The 25,300-nt window shown below is 46.2% G+C and overlaps 1 protein-coding gene across 1 annotated transcript in view; it reads left to right on the plus strand.

The window, feature by feature from the left end:
• The window catches only part of slc30a6 (solute carrier family 30 member 6), a 57,608-nt gene that overhangs the window by 20,385 nt on the left and 11,923 nt on the right, over nucleotides 1-25,300 (plus strand). The window contains exons 5-10 of the mRNA XM_084947626.1: nucleotides 4,495-4,537; nucleotides 5,197-5,262; nucleotides 11,252-11,332; nucleotides 16,042-16,077; nucleotides 19,086-19,180; nucleotides 23,191-23,239. Coding sequence (XP_084803752.1) covers nucleotides 4,495-4,537; nucleotides 5,197-5,262; nucleotides 11,252-11,332; nucleotides 16,042-16,077; nucleotides 19,086-19,180; nucleotides 23,191-23,239 — 370 coding nt within the window. The remainder of the gene's footprint in view (nucleotides 1-4,494; nucleotides 4,538-5,196; nucleotides 5,263-11,251; nucleotides 11,333-16,041; nucleotides 16,078-19,085; nucleotides 19,181-23,190; nucleotides 23,240-25,300) is intronic.

Raw genomic sequence — 25,300 nt, forward strand, 5'->3', positions numbered from 1 at the left:
CCTGGAGGTGGTGAGAGGTGGAAGGCCACGCTAACCAGACCCTGCAGCAGGTGGAGAGCTGGTTCAATGCCCCAAACACCACCAGCTGCAGTCCAAGACCGTGAAGCAGGAGTCCATCATGAGGACGTGATGGTTATGGGAGGGGCAGCTGGTTTAGATGCACTCGTAGAAACTTTCTTAGAAAATGGGCCACACGAATTCTGAATCTGCAACCTGTGAAGGTGCAGCGTCCGTCTGCCAGTGTGCGCTTATAGTTTTAATTCTGATTCGTGTGTGTGTGTGTGTGTGTGTGTGTGTGTGTGTGTGTTTGGGCTTCTCCTCTGCAGACACCATTAAATATTCATCCCGCTGCTCGTATTTCTCCTCTCTCATCTGTCCGTCCACTCCCGGCTGCTTTCCTTCTTCCTTCTGTTTTAAATCCTCACACTTTGCTTTCCTTCTTCGATGTTTTAGAAGAAACAAACCCGGGAAAGACGTGGAACAAAGAGAACAGAAGAGTTAGGCCAAAAAAATAAAGAGAGACGAGTGGTTGTGACAGATTTGCTGCCCTCCCCTCCATCGATCATTCCTGAAAACAAACACAGGGATCTTAATCCTCTCGTTCTGTTCTGAGTATTGAGTTCAGGTCCTCTGGGGCCTTTATGTCTCTACATGTTCTAATATACATGTATGTGTGTGTGTGTTTTCTTGTTTTGTAGCTCAGCGTAATGTTCTCCATCTGTTCCTTTTAGCATGAGTGTGTGTTACAGATGAATAATGTCCTGTCTGCTGTGTTTGCAGCTCTGGTATCACATCCACACGTCCTCTGGGTGTCAGTGTTTGTAAGCAGGAGGCTGGGACAGGAATTCAACTGGCTTCTGTGTGTGTGTGTGTGTGTGTGTGTGTGTGTGTGTGTGTGTGTGTGTGTGTGTGTGTGTGTGTGTGTGTGCGCGTCTGCGCTGCAGTGTACATGTAACCCTATCTGAGCACAGCAAGGGGAAATTTCAGCCCAGGTATTGATTTGCTGCGGCCTGTTTCAGGGTCACTGTGATGTCAGCGTTTGTATTATTATTGCTTTTATTGTCTGCAGCTCTTAATTCAACACAGTGACATCAACGCTCATTGATCCCTGTGGAGAGACGAGCTGCTGCATATCAAAATAAAGTCAGCAAAAGGACCTTCTGAAAATTATTTTATATTACTGTAAGTCAACCAAATCAGTTTACCCCCAGAGTCACAGTGTGAACACAGGTTCCTGCGTCTGTGACCAGCTTTGAGCATCAGAATCATACCAAAGGTTTCTGATACTGGAGAAAACGTCAAAAATTGCATTCTGGGTAAACTTTAAAGGCTCATATCAGATGTGGGACAGGTGAAATCTAAGAGAACCACAGGCTCAGGCGTGGAGGTGCCACTTCACACTTGATTTGAAGCTTTAACGGTCTGATGTGGAGGTCGCTGCTTTCTGAATCAAACGACCACCAAACCCAGCACAGTCCGCTCCGTGGCTGTAGCTGCTGTCCATGAAAGTTATGAACAGAATCGGTGAAAGGCGATGCGCCCCACGTAGCGTCGCCTTTTTGTGGGGCTGTTCGCTAACAGAACGATCAGGCCTGAGCATTATCGCCATCTTGTTTTAAGCTGTCGAGCTAACAGAAACTGGGACCCGCACACTTGTTTGCTAGCACGGGACCAGAAACTCAACAGGGGAGTGTTGACTGAGGTCAGAGGTCAAATTTAGTGCAGTAAAGTTGTTTATATGGTGATAAATCCCAGCAGCAGTCTCCTCGAGGCGTGTAAGGTAAAGACCCTACGATGAGCCAGCACAGTAACAGTGGGGAGGAAAAGCCCCTAAATCAGGGCCCCGTGTCTCAGTTCTGATACCTCTGGACTGGTTTGGAGGCCGGCTTCATGCTTTGCTGTTTTCTTTTTTGTTACTTAACGCAGCAAATTTGTCTGACTGGCTGTTGGAGCGTGCCGGGGCCGCGATGAAGCAGGTGGATGGTGTGAAAGTAAAACTGACATGAATGTATTTTAATTCACATTTTAATTAGATTATCAGTGTTATTGAAGAGTTCTTACGTTAAGTTTGGAAAAAACTATTCTGGTCCTTCTGTGACAGCAGGATGTGATTAAAAGGCTGAACAAATGATAAATGTGGGTATTGATTTGGAGCACTGAGCAGTAATCTAACTGTAAATAATTTATTAATAGTTTATCAGAGCCACAGCTGTTAGCAATCAATCTGAAGGATGTAATCGGTATGTAAGAAGGGCTTCTTGTCTTTCCATGAACTGTTTACGACTTCATGCTCATCAAAGTTGAAATAAATGCTGTTGGTCGCACTGGCGCCTGTACAGAGACCAGTCATACTTTATTCTCCACGAGGATCATGTGAATAGATTTTTCTTTTAGAATCCAAACCATTGTTATAAAACACTTTTCTTTGGTTCAATCTCCCTTTTCTTGTCTACTCTCGCCACATTTAGGGGTCGTCTCTCACTCTTTCTCACTCTTTCACTTTCCCTCTTTGCACCCGTCCGTCCACACGTCCATCATGCTGTCTATCCGCCTTCTCACCTCCCTCTCTCTGCCCGTCTTCCTGCCTCCATCCATCCATCTGTCTCCCTCCGCCTCCCTCTCCCAGCCTGTCGATCTGTCACTCAGCCCTCCCGCCCGTCTCCCTCTCTGTCCGTCTGCCTCTCTTTGGGTTTTTGCCGCGGGGCCTCTCTGTCAGGATTACAGGACGTCAGGTTGGCCAACATGAACGGCGGTGGTGGGGAAACAAAATGTTCCTCTCAGCACAAAGCCGCTCTAATCCGCTCTCCTCATCCCCCACAGCACAGCCTGATTACAGGAAGGCAAGCATTAGGACAGACAGACAGACCGAAAGATCGACAGACGGACTGGCAGGTTGGCAGGGTTTAAGCCAGGCCGATATTTGTATCTGGCTGGTTAACAGACTGATTACTTTGTTGGCCGACTGCCTAATTGGTCTACTAACTGGCTAACTGCCGCTTCAGCTTACCTGGCTGGAAACGAGCCAGGTAATTAGTCTGGGTGATTAACTCGGTGAAAGCCTGGCTGACTGTCTGCCCGCGTGATTTACTGACTTGTTAACTCAGTGACTGATTTAGTGGCTAGCAGTCAAGCCTGGTAGTAAACAGTCTGTATAAACCGACCCATTTCATTTGAACAGTCGTAAAACTCCGTGTGTTCCCCTGATCGCACCAGCAACCACTGGATTACATGGAAGTTAATTTATGAACAGTAAACCTCACACTGTACAACTCAAGGATGAAATGCCAACAAAATGCCCCAAACTGGGTAAAAATATTAGATTTCACTAAGCCTAGGGATTATTTTATCATCCCAAAATAATCTACAGTGGCTTGGAAGGGCCATAGACAGAACACCCAATTGTCCCCAATGCATCCATCAGTGTATATGTGTGTTTGTGATAGACAACATGCTGCACTAATGGGCATGTTTTTGTAGTATCAGCTACCTTGAGTGGTCAGTAAGACCAGAATGAATGAACATGAAATATATTTACCATTTTTGACTCGTTACTGTTAGAAAGCTAAGCTTTACCATCTCTGAGATCAAAGAAGAACGTCTTACCTCACCTTAATACAGAGCTGTTAGCTTTCTACCACTAGCTTAAGCAGGCAGATAACAATGAAAGCTATATGTTAACAAGCTACTGTAGTTAGCTAGTTAATGCATACAAGCTAACTACAGCAAACAGCAAAGCTGCTGCCTGCTCAGCTCGACAGATTCAGGCCTTGCTTCCAGAGACAATAGCAAACTGTGACCATAAGATGGCAGTAATTAAAGGACGGATGCAAACAGGCAGCGAGAGGAGATTATAGAACAGAACGCTGTTCGATATATAAGGAGAGATTTCACTTTGGCTTTTAATTTATGTTTATTTGTAGATTTTCATAGGCAAGCACTGTGGATTTGGCATTTTATAGTGCTGAGCTTGACTTCTCTGTGTACAAACTTTGTTCAGTTCTCTTTACCCTGATGGGTGGGTGTCCGACCGTGGGCACTTTTCAGTTCATTGCTAACAAACTGATTGTAGCAGCTTCACTCACTTTTAAGTCAGTGAAAAACATTTAATGGTTTCTGAGGATCTGCTGCAACTGTAAGTACCAGATGATGGCAACAGATCTGCAGGTCAGACTAACTTTGTGTTTCAGTTTGTGTGTTTTTGCCAAACTCCATCAGACACCGTTTGATGTTAGAACTGTCTCAGAGATGTGATGAATCAACCTCTCGCTTCATTACAGATGCTGGTTAATACACTAAGTTGTATTCATGACATTTAATTCACCAAAAGAAGACAATTTAAATGTTGTGCGTAATTTTATTAAATGTCTTATTCTAATCAGTTACCTCTTTTATGCGTATACATGCGTCCAGAATGTAGATGAAGATAAATCTTCAAATACATGAAATTACAAAAATTCTGACTCGACTGTCTTTTGTTTTGTTTTGTCGTTTCAGCTTTAACTGCCTACACGTACCTCACCATCTTTGACCTCTTCAGGTGAGTGGGTTACCTGTGTTACCTCATATTTCTGTTTCCTCTGATTTTATTGGCACTTTAAAGTTGAAATAGTTTATTAAAACGTGACAGTGTAGTTCTGGATAACTGATAAACTCAAGGCTTCTGCAGAACAGGTTTGCCACTGGTGTCTGGAGGTTTCCATTTAAAAAAAATTAAAAAATCTAACGTGACACAAAATGTGGTTGTTTGATCTTAGTTTGTATTTATTGAGGTCTTTAACAGTCTTGGGAGTGTTACAGAAACCCTGGAGCAGGTTGCAGACTAGACTAGTCTAATAGATTAGAGTCGGTTGAAGATGTTTGGCAGGTTGATCGACGGGTTGAGCGCAGAAACTGATGGCAGATTGCACTCAGCCTGCTCAGCGTAGCTTTGTCCTTTCATGTTCTGCTCCTTATAAAAAATAAATTCTGAGATTGTTATGAATGAAAAATAAATCAGGAGGAGGTGAACTTGGGCCGACCTCTGTGTCGTGTTGGTTTCTTTTTTCTGCCGCTTGTCTCTCGCTGACTCTTCCTATCTGCCCTTCTCTCGTCTGTCCTCCTCCATCCACTCCATCAATCACCCAATTTCTCTTTCCCTGCCATCACCCTTGCTTCCTCTCATCCTCATCCTCCTCTTCTCCTTCCTCTGACCTGCAGTTTGATCACCTGTCTCATCAGCTCCTGGGTGACCATGAAGAAACCCAGCCAGGTTTACTCGTTTGGGTGAGTCCACCATAATAATCCAGAACGTGTTGTACACCACAGTTATACTTGTATACATTTTCTTTGAATAAACATCTTTATTCAAAAGGCTCAGATATCAGTAAATTCTGCCTGGTTTAGATCAAACCACCTCCATGCTGAGGTTCCTCTAGCGTCCAGCAGAGGCAGCAGAGAGTCCGTCACCATTGACTCCCATGTTAAACTTTACAGCAGAAATAAACGTGTTTACAGCTCGATACACAAACTGTTCTGGTTTTTATAGATCATTTCATGACAACTGTACGGGGAGAAAAGGTTTTTATAACTTAGCTGTTTAAATTGTATTAAAACCAAAATGTTTCCATTATTATGGGCGTGGCCTCTTTGACTGACAGTAGCCGTAGCTGCTAGCTGTCCTCTGAACGGGACCTCTGGGCTGTGTTTTTACAGTCGGACCCCAGATATCGTTTGAACAGACTGTCTGTGACGTCTGAGCTCCAGCATTAATTAGCAGGTATTTCTGTCTTTGTTAAATGCTTAAGTTGAAGCATAAAAATGGGACTTAACAAAGAATGAATGCACGGTGATTAGCTCCATCTTTATTATACAGTGTAATTTTCTATATTGAAGTGTAATTTTGAGCGAGCCCATCCTTTTTAGCGCACACTGCAGTATTTCTGAGCAGATTTGTGGGATCCTTTGTGCCTTTGCTTTTGGTTTTCGTTGCTAAACGTCGGCCTCTGAAAAGTGAAATTAGCAGCGACCTTCCGTGGCCGTGATTCACTCCAGACTGTAGACTCGTTTTCCAGGTCCAGACCTGAGAGATTTATTTTTAGGCATCCGTTGGTTTATATTTACTGCAGTCGTTACTGACATGAATGTATCAGCGTCGCTTCCTTGTTTTTGGTTTGGGCTCCTGTGTTTGTTTATGTGCTGTCATTTGTTTGTGTGTCTCTCACGAACACACACACACACAGCCAGTTTACTGTCTGTGTGTGTGTGTGAGCTGGCTAAACAGTGCTTTTGCAGCTGACAGGTGACCTCTGACCTTGAGGTGTGGGAGACTGGTGATCGTGTGGAAATCTGCTTTTCAGCTTCAGTTGACACCCATAATGCCCAAGTGTGTGTTTGTGTGTCTGCAATTGTGTGTGTGTGTGTGTGTGTGTGTGTGTGTGTGTGTGTGTGTGTGTGTGTGTCCTAATGGACTTTCAGTACCTAAATAGCCCACAGCCCAGTTCAACCAGTGTCTGACTCCTTTAAACCCCACCGGAGCTGAACTGGTCTCGTCAGGAATTAGCCTGATCCATGTTTGTTCTAATTCTTCACCTCAGGTGAACTGACCACCTCAGGCTGCAGTTTAGTTTGATCACAGTAGGCTTATCATGAAAGTTATCCAGCTCCATATTTTTATTCTAACTCTGTTTGAGCAGCTTTGCATGATTCACAGTTCAAAATAATCCATATTTTACTGATTCTGGGCTTTTCTGCAGCCTGTAGGATCATCCTCAAACTATTTTAATTCCTCCATGAAATCAGCGTTCTTCTGATTGGGCATCCTTCACAAACCAAAGGTTTGATCAGTAGGTGGGCGGAGCTTATGTGCCCAAAATGACCAATTAACTGTAATTATACCCAGAGTATGTTTAGAATATACAAATAAAATAAATTGTATGAAATGATGCTGGATAAAGACAATTTACAGTTCATTAAAATTAAGACATGATGCATAAAAACAAGAAAACAGTAAATGTACAATTTAATAAAGGACATCAAACAAAAAATAAACGCTGATAAATAATGAAAAGATAAACATGATCCAGATCTTAACTCGGTGATGACCACCTGATCATAGTGGGACGTTATCATTCAACCATTTAAATTAGCAGTCAAAACTATCCCCATAAGTATTTTTAGTCAGAAATATTCTTTTATTCATCCCAGACGTTAAGAACATGAAATTAAACACTAAATGCAAACTGTTAGAAATAAAATATCTCAGATACATGAAAAGAATTTCACATAATAACAGTTAAATTCTAAAAGTAACCAAGAGCTTTCATATGCTGCATTAATGTGTGAATATAACACAATAAAGTGGATTTACAGGGTGAATAAATGTTTAGACTCAAATGTTTGAAACAGTTATAAACCATGAATAGCGGCGCTGTCAGCTGCACTGTGACAGGGCTGTCAGAGCGAAGGAGGCAGCTTCTAATTCTGTTTCCCCCAAAACATCATCGTCATCACCCGACAGCGTGGTGTTGATTCATTAGCACTGAGCACGTTTCCAGGTTGAGCAGTGACTCACTTCTTTAAGTCAGCGGCGTGATGGAAGGTGATAACGCGTCCTCAGTAAACTCTGACTTTATGTACGATCAATATTAATCTTATCTTTAACTAGGAGGAGGGGCACACATGATGATGTCAGCAGACGGCAGCTTTACGTGGAGCCTGTGTAGATTAACCACAGGAGGTTGCAGAGCAGAGTGTGACCTTTGACCCCACATCAGTGGGAACTATGTGGGATTTTATTTAGGAGTCATCTGTGAGCGTCCCCACTCTGCAGTCCTGGTGAGACGAGGAACCCATTAACCTGAAGGCGTCGGGAGTTAGCCCGCTGGCGTCAAGTAAAGTCTCTCACAAGACCTTGTCCCCGTCCCCGTCCCCGTAACACACACACATTTGTTGTTTTGATTACCAGGCAGGTGCTGCTAATCAACGCACTTGATTAGTTGAGCATCAGTAAGAGTGAGCACATCTGTAAAAGCAGAGGTTTGGAGCGTTCAGGTGTGTGTTAATGCCACAGTCCTCTCAGGAATGGACGTCCAGCAAAGTCCCCCTGAGGTCAGACCGGGCTGTGCTCCACTGCAGATTCTACAGGCCTCAGTTAGCAGGCTTAAGGTTAAAGGTCATGGCAGGTTTGGAAAGGTTAGCAGCACAGCTTAGGTTTGCAAAGCTGCATCTGAACAAAGAACAAGACTGCTGGAACAGATGAGGCCAAAGAGGAGACGTTTGTCCTTAATGCACAAACCCAATTCCTCAGACCAGCTGTGAGCACGGGGAGGAGTGGACCGTGAACTCCTCAGTATACTGAAGTAGAGTCACATGTGTCTCACAGCTACAGCTTGGACCAAACTGAGTCATCAGCAGGACAAAGATCCAATCACAGCAGCAAATCTGCAACAGAACAGCTGAAAAAGGACAGAATGAAGCTGCAGCGATGGTGATGTCACAGCGCAGAGCTCAGCTTGACTGAGATGCTGCAGCTTCAAAGAGCTGTGCTGAAAACCTCTGTGAGCTGAAGCAACGCCGTAAAGAAGAGTAGAAACCATCACAGCAGCTTACTGTTGCTGAAGGCGGTCCTATGAGCTGCTGAATCTTATTGGTCTAAAATCAAAAACAGGAATTGGCACATGTTATAATTATCTTTAGGAAAAATAAGTATGAAAGAGTTCAGATCCATCAGTGTTCCCACTTAAACAGGGTTTGTGTTTTTCTGAGATTGAAGGACTTTGGACAAATCCAGTCGCTTCATAAGTCTCTGGTTTTTGTCTCTATGGCAACAGTATCTTGACAGCACATCACCACTGTCACCACCATTGTGCGAAGGACTGGCGTCACCCCATTCCTGTCTCTGTCCGCCTTATCTCGCTGCTCGGAAATAGACATCCCCATTTTTCCCTGGTGACGAGTCCCGCCCACACGATGTGCTGCCACAAACGGAGCGGCGGTGACGACACCGGCTGAGAGGTTCAGAGATTTCTGAACGCGGTCACATTCAGAAATCAAACCTCTAACTGTGCAGCCAAGTTTCTTCTTTAGAGCTGAGACTGAATCCACTCAGCCTCTTAGTCCCGATCTGTTCACCTCACCTCACCAAGACCTGCAGGGTCAGGACAAATGACTGCGAGAGGGAGGGGCTAAACAGGTACCTGGAAATCAAAGTGTCTTCTGAGAGAAACTGTACTTCCTGTGAAAGGAAAGAACGTGTGAATGTGTCCGATAAACAGGGTGGATGTGAGAGGGTGGAGTTAAACTCAGAGGTGTATTCATGGTTGTTATTGGTGACATAAGGGTTTACTCCGGTCTGAATCAGCTGGTGTTGAGCTTTGGTCCCTCACAGAGAATACTCAAACGTAATGCAGCCGTCAGTATGTTTTACATGAGCTTTCTCCTCTGAGACTGCAGACTCAAACCGAACCAGTCCTCCTTAAATTTACATCAGTGCATCAGGCTGTAAACATGTTTATTTCTGCTGTAAACTTTAACCTGGGAGTCTGAGGGGACTCGGGGTGGGTTTAAAAAATCGTTTTTCCGATTCAAAAAGATTTTAGTTTGAATAAAACGATATTCATTCATTAAATCCTGAATCGATTTTTAACTATAAATATATTTTGCCAGAAACGCCAGAATCTCAGGTTAAAGGTGGCAAAACTATTTCAGCACCCGCCAAACAGACTCGATGGTACGTACACGCCCCCGGGGCTGAAAGCCGACGTCTCACAGATTCTGAGGCTGCAGGTTTCATCACTCTAGCCAAAGTTCACTGAACCAGCAGCAAAAGAAGATCCAAACTACACGTTCGATAAACATCGTCATGAATTCTCTTTTACTTTTGCTTCCACCACGATAAAATCACACTTCCTCACAGCGCTCTCTCAGCGTACTCAGAGACCAGTTTACCATCAAACATCTCAGTTTTCTGCATTATTCTCTTGCTTGTACGCACGAGTCTACAGTTGTGTTCAGTGCTGTCGGCCTCTGTTTTTTTTTTCCTCCAAAAATGACAGTAAAGCCTCATTTCTGCTGTTCAGTCAGGAAGAAATGTAAACTTTTTAAAGTGATGCCAAATTGCAAAACTCTTCGTTGTGTCTGTAATCAAACCTCTGTAACTTTGCTCTGCTTCACTTCAGCAGCATCAGGTAACGTAAAGGTGTTGATTCATGGTTTTCCTCAGTTTTTGATCGAGTGCAGAATATTTTTAAGGTTCTCTGTTAGAAAAAGCCAGAACAGGAAAATGTGCTTCATGTTTTTCTGTTTTATCCTCAGTGACTTTGACACAAAGGCGTCTGCTATGATGCTCACACCTCTGACGAAGTCTCACAGTGTCAGCCTTGTTTTTATACATATATAAAATATGGAGATGTGCTGATAAATGATCAGAGTTATAATATTTCTGACCGTTTGAGTCCAAATTGAATTCAATCGATTCGATCATAGAAATCAAAATCGATACCCAGCCCTAATGGAGACTGACTCACTGATGGAGCCTCTGGTGGACACTAGAGGAACTGCAGCTGTAGTACTTTGAGTCGCAGCTTCATCTCTTCGCCCTGAGGCCGACGCTTGCTTCGTTTTGATTTGACATGCATCTGCAGCTGTGGCACATCCTGGTTCAGGTTATTGTAGTGAGATGGATCTAATGTATATTTGAGTGACTATATTTGAATATGCTTCACAGAGTAAAGCTGGTGTTAGAGAGTGGAGCGGTTCATTTGTCTCCCTGTGGAGAGGTTATGTCAGGCTATGTTCCTGTGCATGAGCATTAAAGTGTGAACCCAAAGCAGGGACGTGTCCCGAGGCTCGGAGACGACAGACCTCAGCTTCATGTTTGAGTCTGGAAGGAATAAACTCCATTCTGTTTTATTCTATATTTGACTATTTTTACTCCATAATTGTCCTTTTTTTGCTCTTAATCTACCGTTTTTTACTTTTTTGTTTTTGACAGAGGCCCCTGAAAATAGAAATCATAATCTCTTTTTCTTGAGGTGTTTCAGGGAAACCTTTAGACCCAGAATCTGAATCAAGCATCCAACCCTGTAAATGCTGAGCAGATCTCCCTCGGCCGCCGAAGCTGCTGCAGTGGGAATATTGCTTATAGGTGCTCAAAGCCGCCAGGAACTGACCGCATGAGTCCAAAACATCAGCGTTTTTGGATTTTGATGAGTGTGTTGGTGTGTCGTGTATATATATCTGACTGTGTGTGTGTGTGTGTTCCTCTTGTCTGCAGGTTTGAAAGACTGGAAGTTTTGGCAGTTTTTGCCTCCACTGTTCTCGTCCAGCTGGGAGCTTTGTTCATCCTGAAGGAAAGGTGTGTAGGTCTCTCTAACACACACTTTTAATCCTCTTGTAGGAACATTCAAACGTTTGTGAACCCGTGGTTTGTTCAGGTAAAAGTGTGAACACACACTTCATTCACGTCTAAGCCTTATCTCGATTAAACACAATCGTTCTTCTGGAAAAAGTCCTTCTTTCTTTACTCTTGCCAGCGTTTTTTAAACAGTCATCTCACTAACTGACAGTTATAGTTCTTGCAAACTGTGATGAGACTGATGTTAAACAACTGGACAAAAATGGGTGTGAAATAGTTTTTCTGCTAAACTCTAAAACACAAACACTTTTTGGGCAAGTGGGTTGCTGTAGTGTGTGTGTGTGTGTGTGTGTGAGTGTGTGTGTGAGAGATGTTTTTCAGACTGTTGGAATGTCACTGCCTAGCTGTGTCTGTCAGTGTAACACACACACACACACAAACACACAGTCACACCTTCAGGTGGCCTGTGTGAGGTTGTCCTGCGGTCAGTTCTCAGGGGAGGGAGGGGTTCCTTTCCCTTTCCAGAAAACTGAAACACACACACACCCACACACACACACACACACAGGTCTGTTCACACTTTCATCTGCAGACACATGTGTGTTTTGGGAATATTGGCCTCAGCATTTATCAACCTGCATAAATGCATTTATGAACGGAGCGTCGAGGAAAACTGACCACACACCTAAAATACCACAGAGCACTTTGTAAACGTGGCCTTTGTGTAAGAGGAAAATGAGATTCACAGAAAGTTCATTTGTATTTATTACTGCGACTCGCTCCACAGGAGAGAGTCCTGACTGCTCTGCCTTCCATATTAACGTTGAGTTACTCTGCAAACCACGAGTCAGCCTGCAGTGTGTGGGTGATGTGCTGCTACGAGGTCTTTAATCGGGCCTGACGTTTAAGGATTTTAAATTCATTTCTCCACAGAGACACTAATGATGGGGAAATGTGCTCTCTGTCTGCGCTCAGTCAGGACTCTGCAGCGTAGCCTGAGTCTTAGTTTTAATATTGCAAACCTGAATGCTGCATAAAGTGATTTACTCCGAGTAAACTTGATTAGCTCCATTAATAAAAGCAAAAATCACATCAGGTTTAAATACGGCCGATCGGTTTGTGGTTCAGTGAGGTTAAAGTCTTCAGTTCAGACCTGTGAAAAACAAAAACAGCACTGCAGCTGTCAGTGAAACGTCTCAGGTAAATTCAACACGTCAAGTTCACCACGACTCGTACATGAGCTGGATCATCGGTGTGGCGAGCTTCTAATTCCGACCTAACACACAGAGGGTCACGAGATTTACTGCTGCAGAGTCTGTCTCTCTGTGCAGACTCATGGAGGTGACATGGATGAAAAACAGCCTGCACCTCATTTTCAGTGCCTAAATTAACCATGAAGGTGTTTAGTCCCAGAACCTCACTGGGCTGAGAGAGCGCTCAGATATTCTGGGATGTTCTTCTTCACGAGTGATGCAAAGGAGGAATGTGAGGTTTGATACAGACGTGTTATCAGACTGAGCTCAGCTTTAGATCTGTCAGTCCACCTACCCTCTGTCTGTGGCTCCCTCTGTCTGTGGGTTTCTCTGTCCTTGTGTCCCTCTGTCTGTGGCTCCCTCTGTCCCTCTGTCCCTGTGTCCCTCTGTCCTTGTGTCCCTCTGCCCTTGTGTCCCTCTGTCCCTGTGTCCCTCTGCCCTTGTGTCCCTCTGTCCTTGTGTCCCTCTGTCTGTGGGTTTCTCTGTCCTTGTGTCCCTCTGTCCTTGTGTCCCTCTGTCTGTGGGTTCCTCTGTTCTTGTGTCCCTCTGTGTGTGGCTCCCTCTGTTCTTGTGTCCCTCTGTGTGTGGCTCCCTCTGTCCTTGTGTCCCTCTGTCTGTGGCTCTCTCTGTCCTTGTGTCCCTCTGTCTGTGGCTCCCTCTGTCCTTGTGTCCCTCTGCCTGTGGCTCTCTCTGTCCTTGTGTCCCTCTGTCCTTGTGTCCCTCTGTCTGTGGCTCTCTCTGTCCTTGTGTCCCTCTGTCCTTGTGTCCCTCTGTCTGTGGCTCTCTCTGTCCTTGTGTCCCTCTGTCTGTGGCTCCCTCTGTCCTTGTGTCCCTCTGTCTGTGGCTCTCTCTGTCCTTGTGTCCCTCTGTCTGTGGCTCCCTCTGTCCTTGTGTCCCTCTGTCTGTGGCTCCCTCTGTCCTTGTGTCCCTCTGTCTGTGGCTCCCTCTGTCCTTGTGTCCCTCTTTCTGTGGCTCCCTCTGTCCTTGTGTCCCTCTGTCTGTGGCTCCCTCTGTCCTTGTGTCCCTCTGTCTGTGGCTCCCTCTGTCCTTGTGTCCCTCTTTCTGTGGCTCCCTCTGTCCTTGTGTCCCTCTGTCCTTGTGTCCCTCTGTCTGTGGCTCCCTCTGTCCTTGTGTCCCTCTGTATGTGGCTCCCTCTGTCCTTGTGTCCCTCTGTATGTGGCTCTCTCTGTCCTTGTGTCCCTCTGTCCTTGTGTCTCTCTGTCTGTGGCTCTCTCTGTCCTTGTGTCCCTCTGTCTGTGGCTCCCTCTGTCCTTGTGTCCCTCTGTCTGTGGCTCCCTCTGTCCTTGTGTCCCTCTGTCCTTGTGTCCCTCTGTCTGTGGCTCCCTCTGTCCTTGTGTCCCTCTGTCTGTGGCTCCCTCTGTCCTTGTGTCCCTCTGTCCTTGTGTCCCTCTGTCTGTGGCTCCCTCTGTCCTTGTGTCCCTCTGTCTGTGGCTCCCTCTGTCCTTGTGTCCCTCTGTCCTTGTGTCCCTCTGTATGTGGCTCTCTCTGTCCTTGTGTCCCTCTGTCCTTGTGTCTCTCTGTCTGTGGCTCCCTCTGTCCTTGTGTCCCTCTGTCTGTGGCTCCCTCTGTCCTTGTGTCCCTCTGTCTGTGGCTCCCTCTGTCCTTGTGTCCCTCTGTATGTGGCTCTCTCTGTCCTTGTGTCCCTCTGTCCTTGTGTCCCTCTGTCCTTGTGTCTCTCTGTCTGTGGCTCCCTCTGTCCTTGTGTCCCTCTGTCTGTGGCTCCCTCTGTCCTTGTGTCCCTCTGTCCTTGTGTCTCTCTGTCTGTGGCTCCCTCTGTCCTTGTGTCCCTCTGTCTGTGGCTCCCTCTGTCCTTGTGTCCCTCTGTCCTTGTGTCCCTCTGTCTGTGGCTCCCTCTGTCCTTGTGTCCCTCTGTATGTGGCTCTCTCTGTCCTTGTGTCCCTCTGTCCTTGTGTCCCTCTGTCTGTGGCTCCCTCTGTCCTTGTGTCCCTCTGTATGTGGCTCTCTCTGTCCTTGTGTCCCTCTGTCCTTGTGTCCCTCTGTCTGTGGCTCCCTCTGTCCTTGTGTCCCTCTGTATGTGGCTCTCTCTGTCCTTGTGTCCCTCTGTCCTTGTGTCCCTCTGTATGTGGCTCTCTCTGTCCTTGTGTCCCTCTGTCCTTGTGTCTCTCTGTCTGTGGCTCCCTCTGTCCTTGTGTCCCTCTGTCTGTGGCTCCCTCTGTCCTTGTGTCCCTCTGTCTGTGGCTCCCTCTGTCCTTGTGTCCCTCTGTATGTGGCTCTCTCTGTCCTTGTGTCCCTCTGTCCTTGTGTCCCTCTGTCCTTGTGTCTCTCTGTCTGTGGCTCCCTCTGTCCTTGTGTCCCTCTGTCTGTGGCTCCCTCTGTCCTTGTGTCCCTCTGTCCTTGTGTCTCTCTGTCTGTGGCTCCCTCTGTCCTTGTGTCCCTCTGTCTGTGGCTCCCTCTGTCCTTGTGTCCCTCTGTCCTTGTGTCCCTCTGTCTGTGGCTCCCTCTGTCCTTGTGTCCCTCTGTATGTGGCTCTCTCTGTCCTTGTGTCCCTCTGTCCTTGTGTCCCTCTGTCTGTGGCTCCCTCTGTCCTTGTGTCCCTCTGTATGTGGCTCTCTCTGTCCTTGTGTCCCTCTGTCCTTGTGTCCCTCTGTCTGTGGCTCCCTCTGTCCTTGTGTCCCTCTGTATGTGGCTCTCTCTGTCCTTGTGTCCCTCTGTCCTTGTGTCCCTCTGTCTGTGGCTCCCTCTGTCATGAACTCTTGGATGACCAGAACCATGAGGCTGCAGATGCAAACAGCAGGAATGAGATTTGTCTTTCGAGGTACGGCGAGGAGCTCAGACAGGAGGAGCTCTGAAGGCAGCGTGGAGTTGCAGCTCCGTCAGGTTGAGGTGGTTTAGGAAAGGAAGTCAGGAAACATGGCTCTCTATGGAGGATTTTCAGTTACGAGTAGAAACCCAAATGAACAGGTTAAAAGTCGTGACCATTTCATCTGATACACTCATGTTTGGTGACTGTGCACCAGGCCGGGCACTCGAGGGTTAAATCTTCCTGTGTGCTGCTGGTGGACGTTCACAGTTTTGATGCTGCTGTTAAACAGCAGTTTAATTTAAAGGTCTGTGATTTTCTTCGTTTCTGCTCCTCCCTGTGAGCGAGGCAGCGCACACACACAAAGATTTGTGTGTGTGCGCGCGCGCGTGCATGTTGGGGGAGGGGGGGGGATCTGTGCACACCATGAAAGGCTCAGTAGGGCAGCAGCACAGGGGGCGGAGCCAGATGAAACCATGTCATGCATGCGTGTGCGTGCATGTGTGTTAATGTATTTCCTGTTTTCTCTCTGTTTGTTCACCCCTTGTCTCCTTTCATTCATTTCATTTGTCTCGATCACTCTGCCTCTAGCTCACACACACACACACACACACACACACAGTGTAGTCCCACCTGGCCGCTGTTGTTGACGGTGTTTGTTTCTGTTTTGTTAGTGTGGAGCGCTTCATGGAGCAGCCTGAGGTCCATACGTAAGTATTACCCCTGCACACGCACACACACACACACACACACACACACACACACACACACACACACACACACACACACATTCCCATGTGACATTGTAAAATAAACAGACACAGCATGATACCCCCGTGTGTGTGTCTGTAAAAGCACACACAGAGCCTGCCAGCTGTTGTCAGAACAGAACATCCCAAACAAACTGGGTCAGACAGACCCACAAACACGGCGGGATTGGGACTGAGTCGGAGGATCGTGTTTGTCCACAGCAGCACGCTGAACCCTCGTCTCCTTCACTGACCAGTCTGCATACACCAACTAAAGCAGACCAGTAAGATCTGTCCATGCTTCCTCCCTCGGTGGTATCGTTTATGTTTTCCATACCTACCGAGTGTTTTCCTGGTTTCAGAGTTTTCTGTAGGTTGTTCAGATTTCTTGTGAAGTCTGAAATAAACATCAAGGTAATCAGAGTGGAGATATGAGCGTTGGGAAGGTGGAGCGTGGAGGTTTTACTGAACCTTTGAGACGTCGGCGCAGCCAAACATCAAAGTTTAACTCAGTTTGCGTCTGAATGGGAAGTCACTGGTTGATATTTTAGTTTCTCGACGGTCCCAGTGATGCGAGCACTGTACCAAACCATCGCGGTAAAGAGAGCTGATTCGCTAACGGTCGTGAACTCAGATGGAAGTGGTCAGCCGAGTTTGTCTCCTGGATGTCAGGACGCCTCCCTTTGGAGTTCCAAACCAAAAGGAGACCCCGGGTTAGTCCAGGAAAGCTTGGGGATAACCTGATGCTGCCCAAGCTTCTTGTTACCCCCACGTGACACAGCAATACTTCTCATGGTGGTTTCAGGCTGGCCTTCCATGTCAGAAACACCTCGCGCTGATGTCCCGCGTTCATGCAAAGTGATCCTTCGATAACTTTAGTTTAAGTTTCATGCATTGTTTTGTATCTGGTGGTTGGTATTTCAGGATCCACAGGTAGCCCTCTGATATGTTTACCACTCAGAATAAGTCAATCAGTCGTACCCTACACTCTGATTGGTGGTTGCCTCCATCGCTTGTCTCAACCTCGCTTTTAGAACCAGCTCACCGATTGTTATTTTTCCAGTCATCACTACAGGTTGTTGATTTTGACAGTTTTCTCTTAGTTTCAGCAGGACTGGAAGTCTTTTTCATCCCACACCTGTCGCCCCCTGGTGGATATTAAATAGAATGCAGGTTTAAGGCAGCATCGGCTTCGTGTTTCAGAAACTGCGGCCCTCTTTTATACTGACTACATGACGACTCCCCTAAACTCCCAACCAGACAACCCTGAGTCAGTGATAGTTATTTTAAAATCTGACCAAAACAATCACGATTATTGATTTCTGCAATATAATTTCTCCTCTCTCGCTCGTCCCCTCTCCATCTTTGTCCATCTCTCGGTTCTAAAGCAGATTAGCGACGGCTTTTATAAAATAAAACAGCGAGCTTTAAACCTGTCTCTTGTGACGAGATTACCCCCCCACTCCGCTCGCTCTCTCTCCTCTCTGACGAGATGTGATTGGACGGCATGAAAGGTGTCCGCCGAGCGAGAGACATTCACACACACTCTCTCTCTCTTTAATCTCCTTTTTAAAGGGAGGAGGAGGTTATCATCCAGTTATTCTGGCTCACCGTCGGGCAGCGTTTCGCCTCCCGCTGATTGTTTGGACCAAATTTCTAGGCTCTTAAATGGATTGTCCCGTGTGATTAGTGTGTGTGTGTGTGTGTGTGTGTGTGTGTGTGTGTGTGTGTGTGTGTGTGTGTGTGTGTAAATCTGTGCTCAACTACACGGTCACTCGACTTCTTCTGGGGACACAAAGACAAAGCCTTAAAAACATTAACCATTAAATTTTAATCACTCAAACAGCCGTCGAGCTCAAACTCTGTGTTTGTTTGTTTATTAAGTCTCATTAACATGGTTTATTAAGCATCTATTTACAGGCTCTTATTACAAGGATGTTCATTAAAAACGTTAATCTGTACTTCAGCTGTTTAGCTTGCTGACGACGTCTTTTTTTAGATTTCACTTGTTAAAATGTTTCAAACCTTAAAATTGTTGGTCCGATGATCCTCTAAAAGTTTTACCTTTATGTGTACAGCGTGTCTTAGAGCAGTGCTTCACCCATTAAAGAGGCGTACATATCCCAGCATCCATGGCTGTAGCTGAATAAGATCAGTGATGACAGATGAAGGAAAGGCGACCCTGTAAATGTGCGTTTTAAGGGCTGCGTCACACTTTAGGAGGTACAGCCTTGAGAGCGCGGTCGATGTGGACCCTGATCAGATGATCTGAGGGCCCGATCGCTGGGAAAGGTCTCGGGGAGGCGAGGGTGTGGCCACGCGGGGGTTCAGTCTGTTTGCTCCACTTCACTGTTTCAGTGTTTGTTTAGTAAGTGAAACTCTCGAGGTTTCAGTTTTTTAAAGGTCAAGTTTAAGTTTTTAGTTTTAGATAACTACAATAACCTCGTGCAGCACGCCGTTCATCAGCTCCTGAATCCAACTCTGATCGATGGAAATCCATCCATGCTGATCAGAGCTCGATGCTCAAAGAGCCGCAGCTAAAAAATACAAAAATCTCAGTGAACGCAATATATAAAGAAGATGGCACACCTGAGGTTGCCAGCACAAATTATTTCATTTAAATAGAAAGAAAAAGCAAATATAAGTTGAAGCCATCGTTCCAGCATCTTAATCCCATCCACAATCTACCGTCATTCCTTTAACATGTATATTTAAAATACAAAAAGTGTATCTTAGATTTATTTCATGGACTTCATTCTACTTCTTCATCTGAAAATGTACAAAAGCGTCTGCAGTCATAAACTTTTAAAGCAATATTTGTGTTTGGCTCCTTGAATTGAGGCGATCAGAGTCCGATCCTTTGATTCAGATCTGTCGTGCCTACATGTGAACCCCGTGTTCCTGTGGGAACGTTTGCAGACCTAACCGTGTCTGGATAACATGTTGAACGTGTTTCTCTCTGTCTGCAGCGGGCGTCTGCTGGTCGGGACCTTCGTCGCTCTCTTCTTCAACCTGCTGACTTTACTGTCGGTCAGGAACAAACCATTCGCCTACGTCTCAGAAGGTATGTCCTGCCTCTTCATCGCAGTTAAACCAGTGCGTGTCCCCACCTGCTGTGTGTGTGTGTGTGTGTGTGTGTGTGTGTGTGTGTGTGTGTATTCATATCTTCGTGGGGTCCCCACAAGTCAAGTTGAAGGCATTTTTGAGACTCAAAATGTGGTTTTAGTGTCAGGGTTACAGTTGGGTTATGGTTAGGCTTAGGCTAAGGGTTAGGCATTTATTTTTCAAGCAGCTGTCCTCACTAAGCAAAACAAGAATGTGTGTATGCAGTTGCTATTGTTATCTGAACCCATCACTAAGATTTCTGTGAGACGTGTTATCTAAAGGTTTTGGGGCATCATTTTGAAGCACATATCAAAAACGGACTCAGTTCTACCCAAACCTAATGGATTCAGAGCCTTTTACAAACAAGAGTGAAATGAATGTCTTTAGATTTGAAGCTTTAACCCTTTAAAGCCGGTCAGAGCGGGCACGCTCCGTTTTGCGTAACTACTTTTAAATCCCTGTAGAACCGGAACCACGTAAGCTAGCGCAATAATTTTTTTTTGCATATGAAACCAGAGGAGTTGTACTTGCATCTTATGCCATCAGCTTGTCCTCGGTCACGGTTTCCTTCCACATATAGCTTTGCAAAAATTGCATAAAAAGCGCTCGCAGGAACAAAAACGTAATATTCCAGAAACACACTTTGCCGATCCGATCAGCTGTTCGTAACACTTCCCACATTGAAACAGACGTCAGCGCGAACGATCGCATGTCCGCCATTACCTGCCCGAAACCGGAAGTGACGTCATTTTCGCGGAAAATGTAGTTTTTTACTTGTAGGCCTTGAAAGCCTATACTGGTGTTTTTATAAGTCATGTTTGACTTTATGCTTTTCTGAATAGTTTCTGGGATGCTTAGAACTCGAATTGCACTGCTGGAAATAGTTTATTTTGATGCACGTGCTGTTTTCTTTGTAAATTTGCATTATAGGATTGTTTTTCGTTTTTCCTGCAGTATATAAAAATTGGTGTATCTCAAAAATAAAACTATGAAGACACTCAAAATAAATTTCCTGTTGTTGTAAACTATTTTTTGCAACTTTTTTGTATTTAAAGTTTTGAGGGATAAGCCTCTTAAATTTCTCTAACTAGAAATATATGTAAAAAAACCAAAAACAATTTTCAATTTTTCTGTAGTTTGTTGCACTTTTTTTGCAATTTATGTGGTTACTATGGATTTAATGCATAAATATTATTAAAATTTGGGCTATAACAGTTGTATTGATGTATAGCAGCTTGAAATGCTCCCAGAAATGGCTCCACAGCATGTAAAAATATAAAGTGAGCTCTGGCGGACTTGGTTCTATGGTAGGTCTTAAAGGGTTAAAGCAGCTCCATGCTCCTGAAGGTTTCCTGAAGTCCCTTTTAAGAACATTTAAAAGCACCGGGAGTCGACTGGCCGTCCACCCACGTAGGATACAGACTTCTGTGGAGGAGATGATCCCGCTCGCTCCCAGTGAACATCAGCTCAGCTCCACCGTCTCCAAACCATCACCATCTCAGCGCCATCTTTAAACCTCCTCTTTCAGTCTTCCTGCTCTCCTTCTGTCACAGCTCAGCCCTGACACTCGTCTCCACCCGCTCCACCCTGCCTATAATAACTGGAATTAAAATTCTCCAGAGCAGAAAAAGGACTAATGTTGGAGTTGAAGTCCACCTGAGCTTCGTAGCGATAACTGAACTTTAAAAATCTGATGGATGAAAAAGTAAAAATAAACCTCAGAACATACCTGGCCAACCAGGTGTACACCTGTGCAGGGAGGAGGAGCCTGAAAGGTCCATAAACAACAAGCCACAAGCCACACAGCTTAGAGCCTTCTTTGCTCCCTTCATTCCTTCACTCCAGCCTCCTTTTTTCCATCATTTCTCCTTAAAAATCCAAACCGTCATCATGTGGAGAAAAAAAAAGATGGAAGGAGACCGACAGATCCTCTCCTCCTCTCCTTTCCTCTCATGTGTTCCCCTCGTCTCCTCTCCTCTCCGGCTGACTCACTGCATGAACAGTCTACCGATGAATGAGGTCAGTGTGTGTGTGTGTGTGTGTGTGTGTGTGTGTGTGTGTGTGTGTGTGTGTTCGTCAGCTGTCTGTTCTTGCATTCGGAGCAGTCTCAACATCACTTAACATCTGACATTTTGGAACAGGAGGGGGATGAAGCTGCACACGCTCGCACACAAACACACACGGGCACTTAATTTTGCTGAAGCACACAATCTCTCACTCATTACACACACACACACACACACACACACACACACACACACACACACATGCACGCACACACACACAGCATCTCTGATGGAGCGAGACTAAAAGTGCATTACGCAACCATGTTCCAGACAGTGGTAATGTAGTGTGCCAGGGGGCCATGCGAGCAGAAAGACATGCCAACACACACACACACACACACACACACACACACACACACACACACACACACACACACACACACACACACACGGCGTCCTCGTGCACACGGATCATAAATAAGTCACTCCATTAAAATGTTTGTTTAGACTGACTCACCCTGCTAGCAAAACAAACAGAGCACACACACTCTCCCTCACACACACACACACACTCGGGGGTTGAGCAGGATGGGATGTGAAGGGCCTTTGACCCGACGCTGAGCCTTCGGGCCTCGCGGCGTCTTCAAACATTAAAGGTGGGACGGCGCAGCCGAGCGAGAGCGCTTATCTTTTTTTAAAGACGAGTGGGAGGTATTTTTATCCCTCATCGTGGAGGCGGCTACGCCCTCCTCACTTTAAACACTGTAATCAGATTCCCCCCACCCCCGCCCACCCAACAACCAAAAAAGAAGAAGAAGAAATCTGGTAACTGCGATGTACAGTTTTGCAGGTTTGGGTGAGCGGGAGTCTGCGAGTGTCAGATCTATAGGACGGAGCTGACGGAGGCAGCTGTGGAGTGAAACGGCTGGGACCTTCATGCAGCACTGAGACAGAAACGTGTCCTCCACTCTCCATCTCGAGCTTCTCCGTTCCTCCACAACAAGCGTCATCGTGTCTGAATCTGTAACGCTGAAGGACCCGGGCCAGGACGCAGGCTGGGCGGAGTCTGTCACACCTGCTTCCTCTACAGCTGACTCAGAAAGAGATCCGATATGGTTTTCTATCATTTTGTTCATAAGCCCGACTCATCTCTGTCAGCTGAGCTCTTTTAATCGTCACTTTGAGCACTGAGTACCTGCAGCGGTAAATCTCGTAGCTCGGCTGTGTTCAGCGACAAAATCAATAATACAAAATTAATAATACAGAATCTTATACTTAAAATATTATTTAAAATAATACCCTTGTAAAAGTATAAATTACAAAGTTGAGTATTTGATGTATTTCCAGAAAACCGTGGCACCATAGCACAGAAGTATTCGAGTAAATGTAATAAGTTACCTTCCAGCACCGCCCTTGCTCTTATCCAATGAGAACTGTAAGATTAATATGGCGCAGGTGAGAGGGTCTGCGATCAGTGTTGATCAGTCACGTTTGTATTCAGGCAGAGGCGTTAAATACAGGAGTGACATCATGAAGGGCAGAAACCACATTTTCCAAAACAGAAAAGTTTAAAAAAAGGAGAAGAAAGTCGACTCAGTTTAACCTCCGAGGACCTGGCTCCTCATATGTGGACATCACATTTTTGTCAGAAACAAAAATCAGGCAACTCTTTGTTTTTACATTCATCAGGTCCCAATCAGCCCAAATAGCAAAGATTAAAAATGCCATCAAAGAGTTCGTGTCTTAGGAGGTTAAAAATAACATTGGACCTTCCTTTGGTTTTAAATGGGACACTAACCCCAGTTTCCTCGTGTTTGATCTGACCAGTTTAACAAGTGCAGCCATCAACGAGCCGGGCTCTTCGTGTCCGTGCACCGCTCCACCACCGCTCCACCCTCGGACCCTCAGACAGGCTGCGTGTGGTTTTTGTTGCTGTATTAAACCGATCTTTCTCTCTCCTCAGCGGCTAGCAGCAGTTGGCTTCAGGAGCATGTGGCAGATTTAAGTCGAAGGTAAGGATGCTTCCTCGCTCTGCTTACGCTCACACACACACACCCATCCTGTATGTTACACCCTGTGTGTGCCCAGGTGTATGTCCTCTGGGGTCAAAGGTTAGCCTCATTGATTTGTCTTCTCAGAAACAGCTGTTAGATCAGTTTCTGTCTGCAGAGGCGAGGCAGCAGGGGGCTGAATATCCCCCCGCTGACAGTTTCTGGTCACCTGATATTTGTGGTTGGAAGCTGAGACTTTGCACCAGAGCAGAGTTTGTCTTAAATTCTGTTGATCCGGAGGATCAACGCCCAGAAGAACTGCAGACGTTTTCCTTGGTCAGGAAGGAAAAGCCTCCGAAGCTACGCCACTGATGCTGCGTTAGTTCAGTGAATATTATCGTAACCGCGAGTCTTTCTGAGGCCGATCGATGGTTGGTTTAAGAGAACGAGACGTCAGCAACAACAGGCACGACTCTTCTGCAGCATCATCAAACCCCTGCACCGTCACTCTCAGCCTGGGTCGTGGCCGACCCGGGGAAACAGCCACACTGATCCGTCCGTTTGAACTGGAGGAATTTGGACGTTTTGAGTCTCAGCGGCGCCGCAGTGTTTGATTTTTAGAGCTGGGGGAGAATTTAGAGTTGGACAATGGCTGATGACCTCAGGGAGCGTACCACAGGAAGTGACATTAAGCAAATGAAAGCGAAATAAGGCGTCAGTGACGCAGACGCACAGACTGGCCGATGACCCTCTGTCAACCACTCGTCTCCAGGAAAAAGTTTGTGTTCCCCGAGTGGTTGGCGAGTCGTTGGCGAGTCGTTGCTGGCTGATGAAATCAGTCCAAACCCAGTGACTGCCAATGAGAACAAAGGATGCTCTTTACGGACGTGTGAGAGGCGGTAAATAAACAAGCGAGTAGCCAGGACTGTCCACTAGGTGGCAGTCAGGTGACGCACGATGTGCTTTATATGTGGGCGGGGCTTATTATCCAGCAGGTGAGGTAAAGGTTGATTATTTTTAACAGTGAATCGTGCAAAGCTGCTGCAGTCGAATCCAAAAATAGAAACATGGAATCAGAAATTTGAAATGCTTCCCAGAATTCAGCTTCCTTATGTCAAGTTATGCAATTAAAGCATGAAGCATTAATCGGTGTTTGATAATTGTGTCGCCGCGTCTGATGAAACACCAAAGGCAACTTCCTGTGTGCAACCTGTCGACCGGCTCTGAAGCCTCTGCTGCTCCTGTGATAAATATTCCATGCTGCTGCATCGCTCCGGCATCCGAAGTGGGTGAAATATACGATGTCTGCACACGCACGCACGCACGCACACGCTGAGAGTCAGCGGCTCAGTGCGCGCGGGTTACTCAGGGTGACAGCCTGGAGAGTTGTGCAACAGAACTGTGCTGTGATTGGCTGAGAGGGCAGAAGTGAACAGGACGTCCCAGCCTAGTTTCCACTCTTTGACTGCGTGTGGGAGAGACACACACAGAGATGCTGTGTGTATATGTGTGTGTTACTGTGTGTGTGTTATCACAGCCTGTCCCCACTTAACCCCAGCATGGTCTGAGGGCCAACTGGGTTATATAAAGCCTGCTGCTCGGTCAGCCTCACCAGCCAGAAGCCTGAGCTCTGTGCGCGTGTGTGTGTGTGCGTGCGTGCGTGCATGCGTGCATGCGTGTGTGTGTGTGTGCGTGCGTGCGTGTGTGTGTGTGTGTGCGTGCGTGCGTGCATGCGTGTGTGTGTGCATGCATGCGTGTGTGTGCGTGCATGCGTGTGTGTGTGTGTGTGCGTGCATGCGTGTGTGTGTGTGTGCGTGCGTGCGTGTGTGTGTGTGTGCGTGCGTGCGTGCGTGCGTGTGTGTGTGTGCGTGCATGCGTGTGTGTGTGTGTGTGTGTGTGTGTGTGTGTGTGCGTGCATGCGTGTGTGTGTGTGTGTGTGTGTGCGTGCGTGTGTGCGTAAGTTGCCACTGGGGAGGAGAGAGACAGAGGAAGTAAAAAACGTGCAGCTTTGGATTAACAAGCCCTGATCCTGCTCGTCCGGTTACTTCCAAGCATCGCTGCACCGTCTTCAGTTTTTTTAAA

This window comes from Perissodus microlepis, chromosome 13 (assembly GCF_051167445.1).
Source record: "Perissodus microlepis isolate ML-2025 ecotype Zambia chromosome 13, ASM5116744v1, whole genome shotgun sequence".
NCBI lineage: Eukaryota > Metazoa > Chordata > Actinopteri > Cichliformes > Cichlidae > Perissodus > Perissodus microlepis.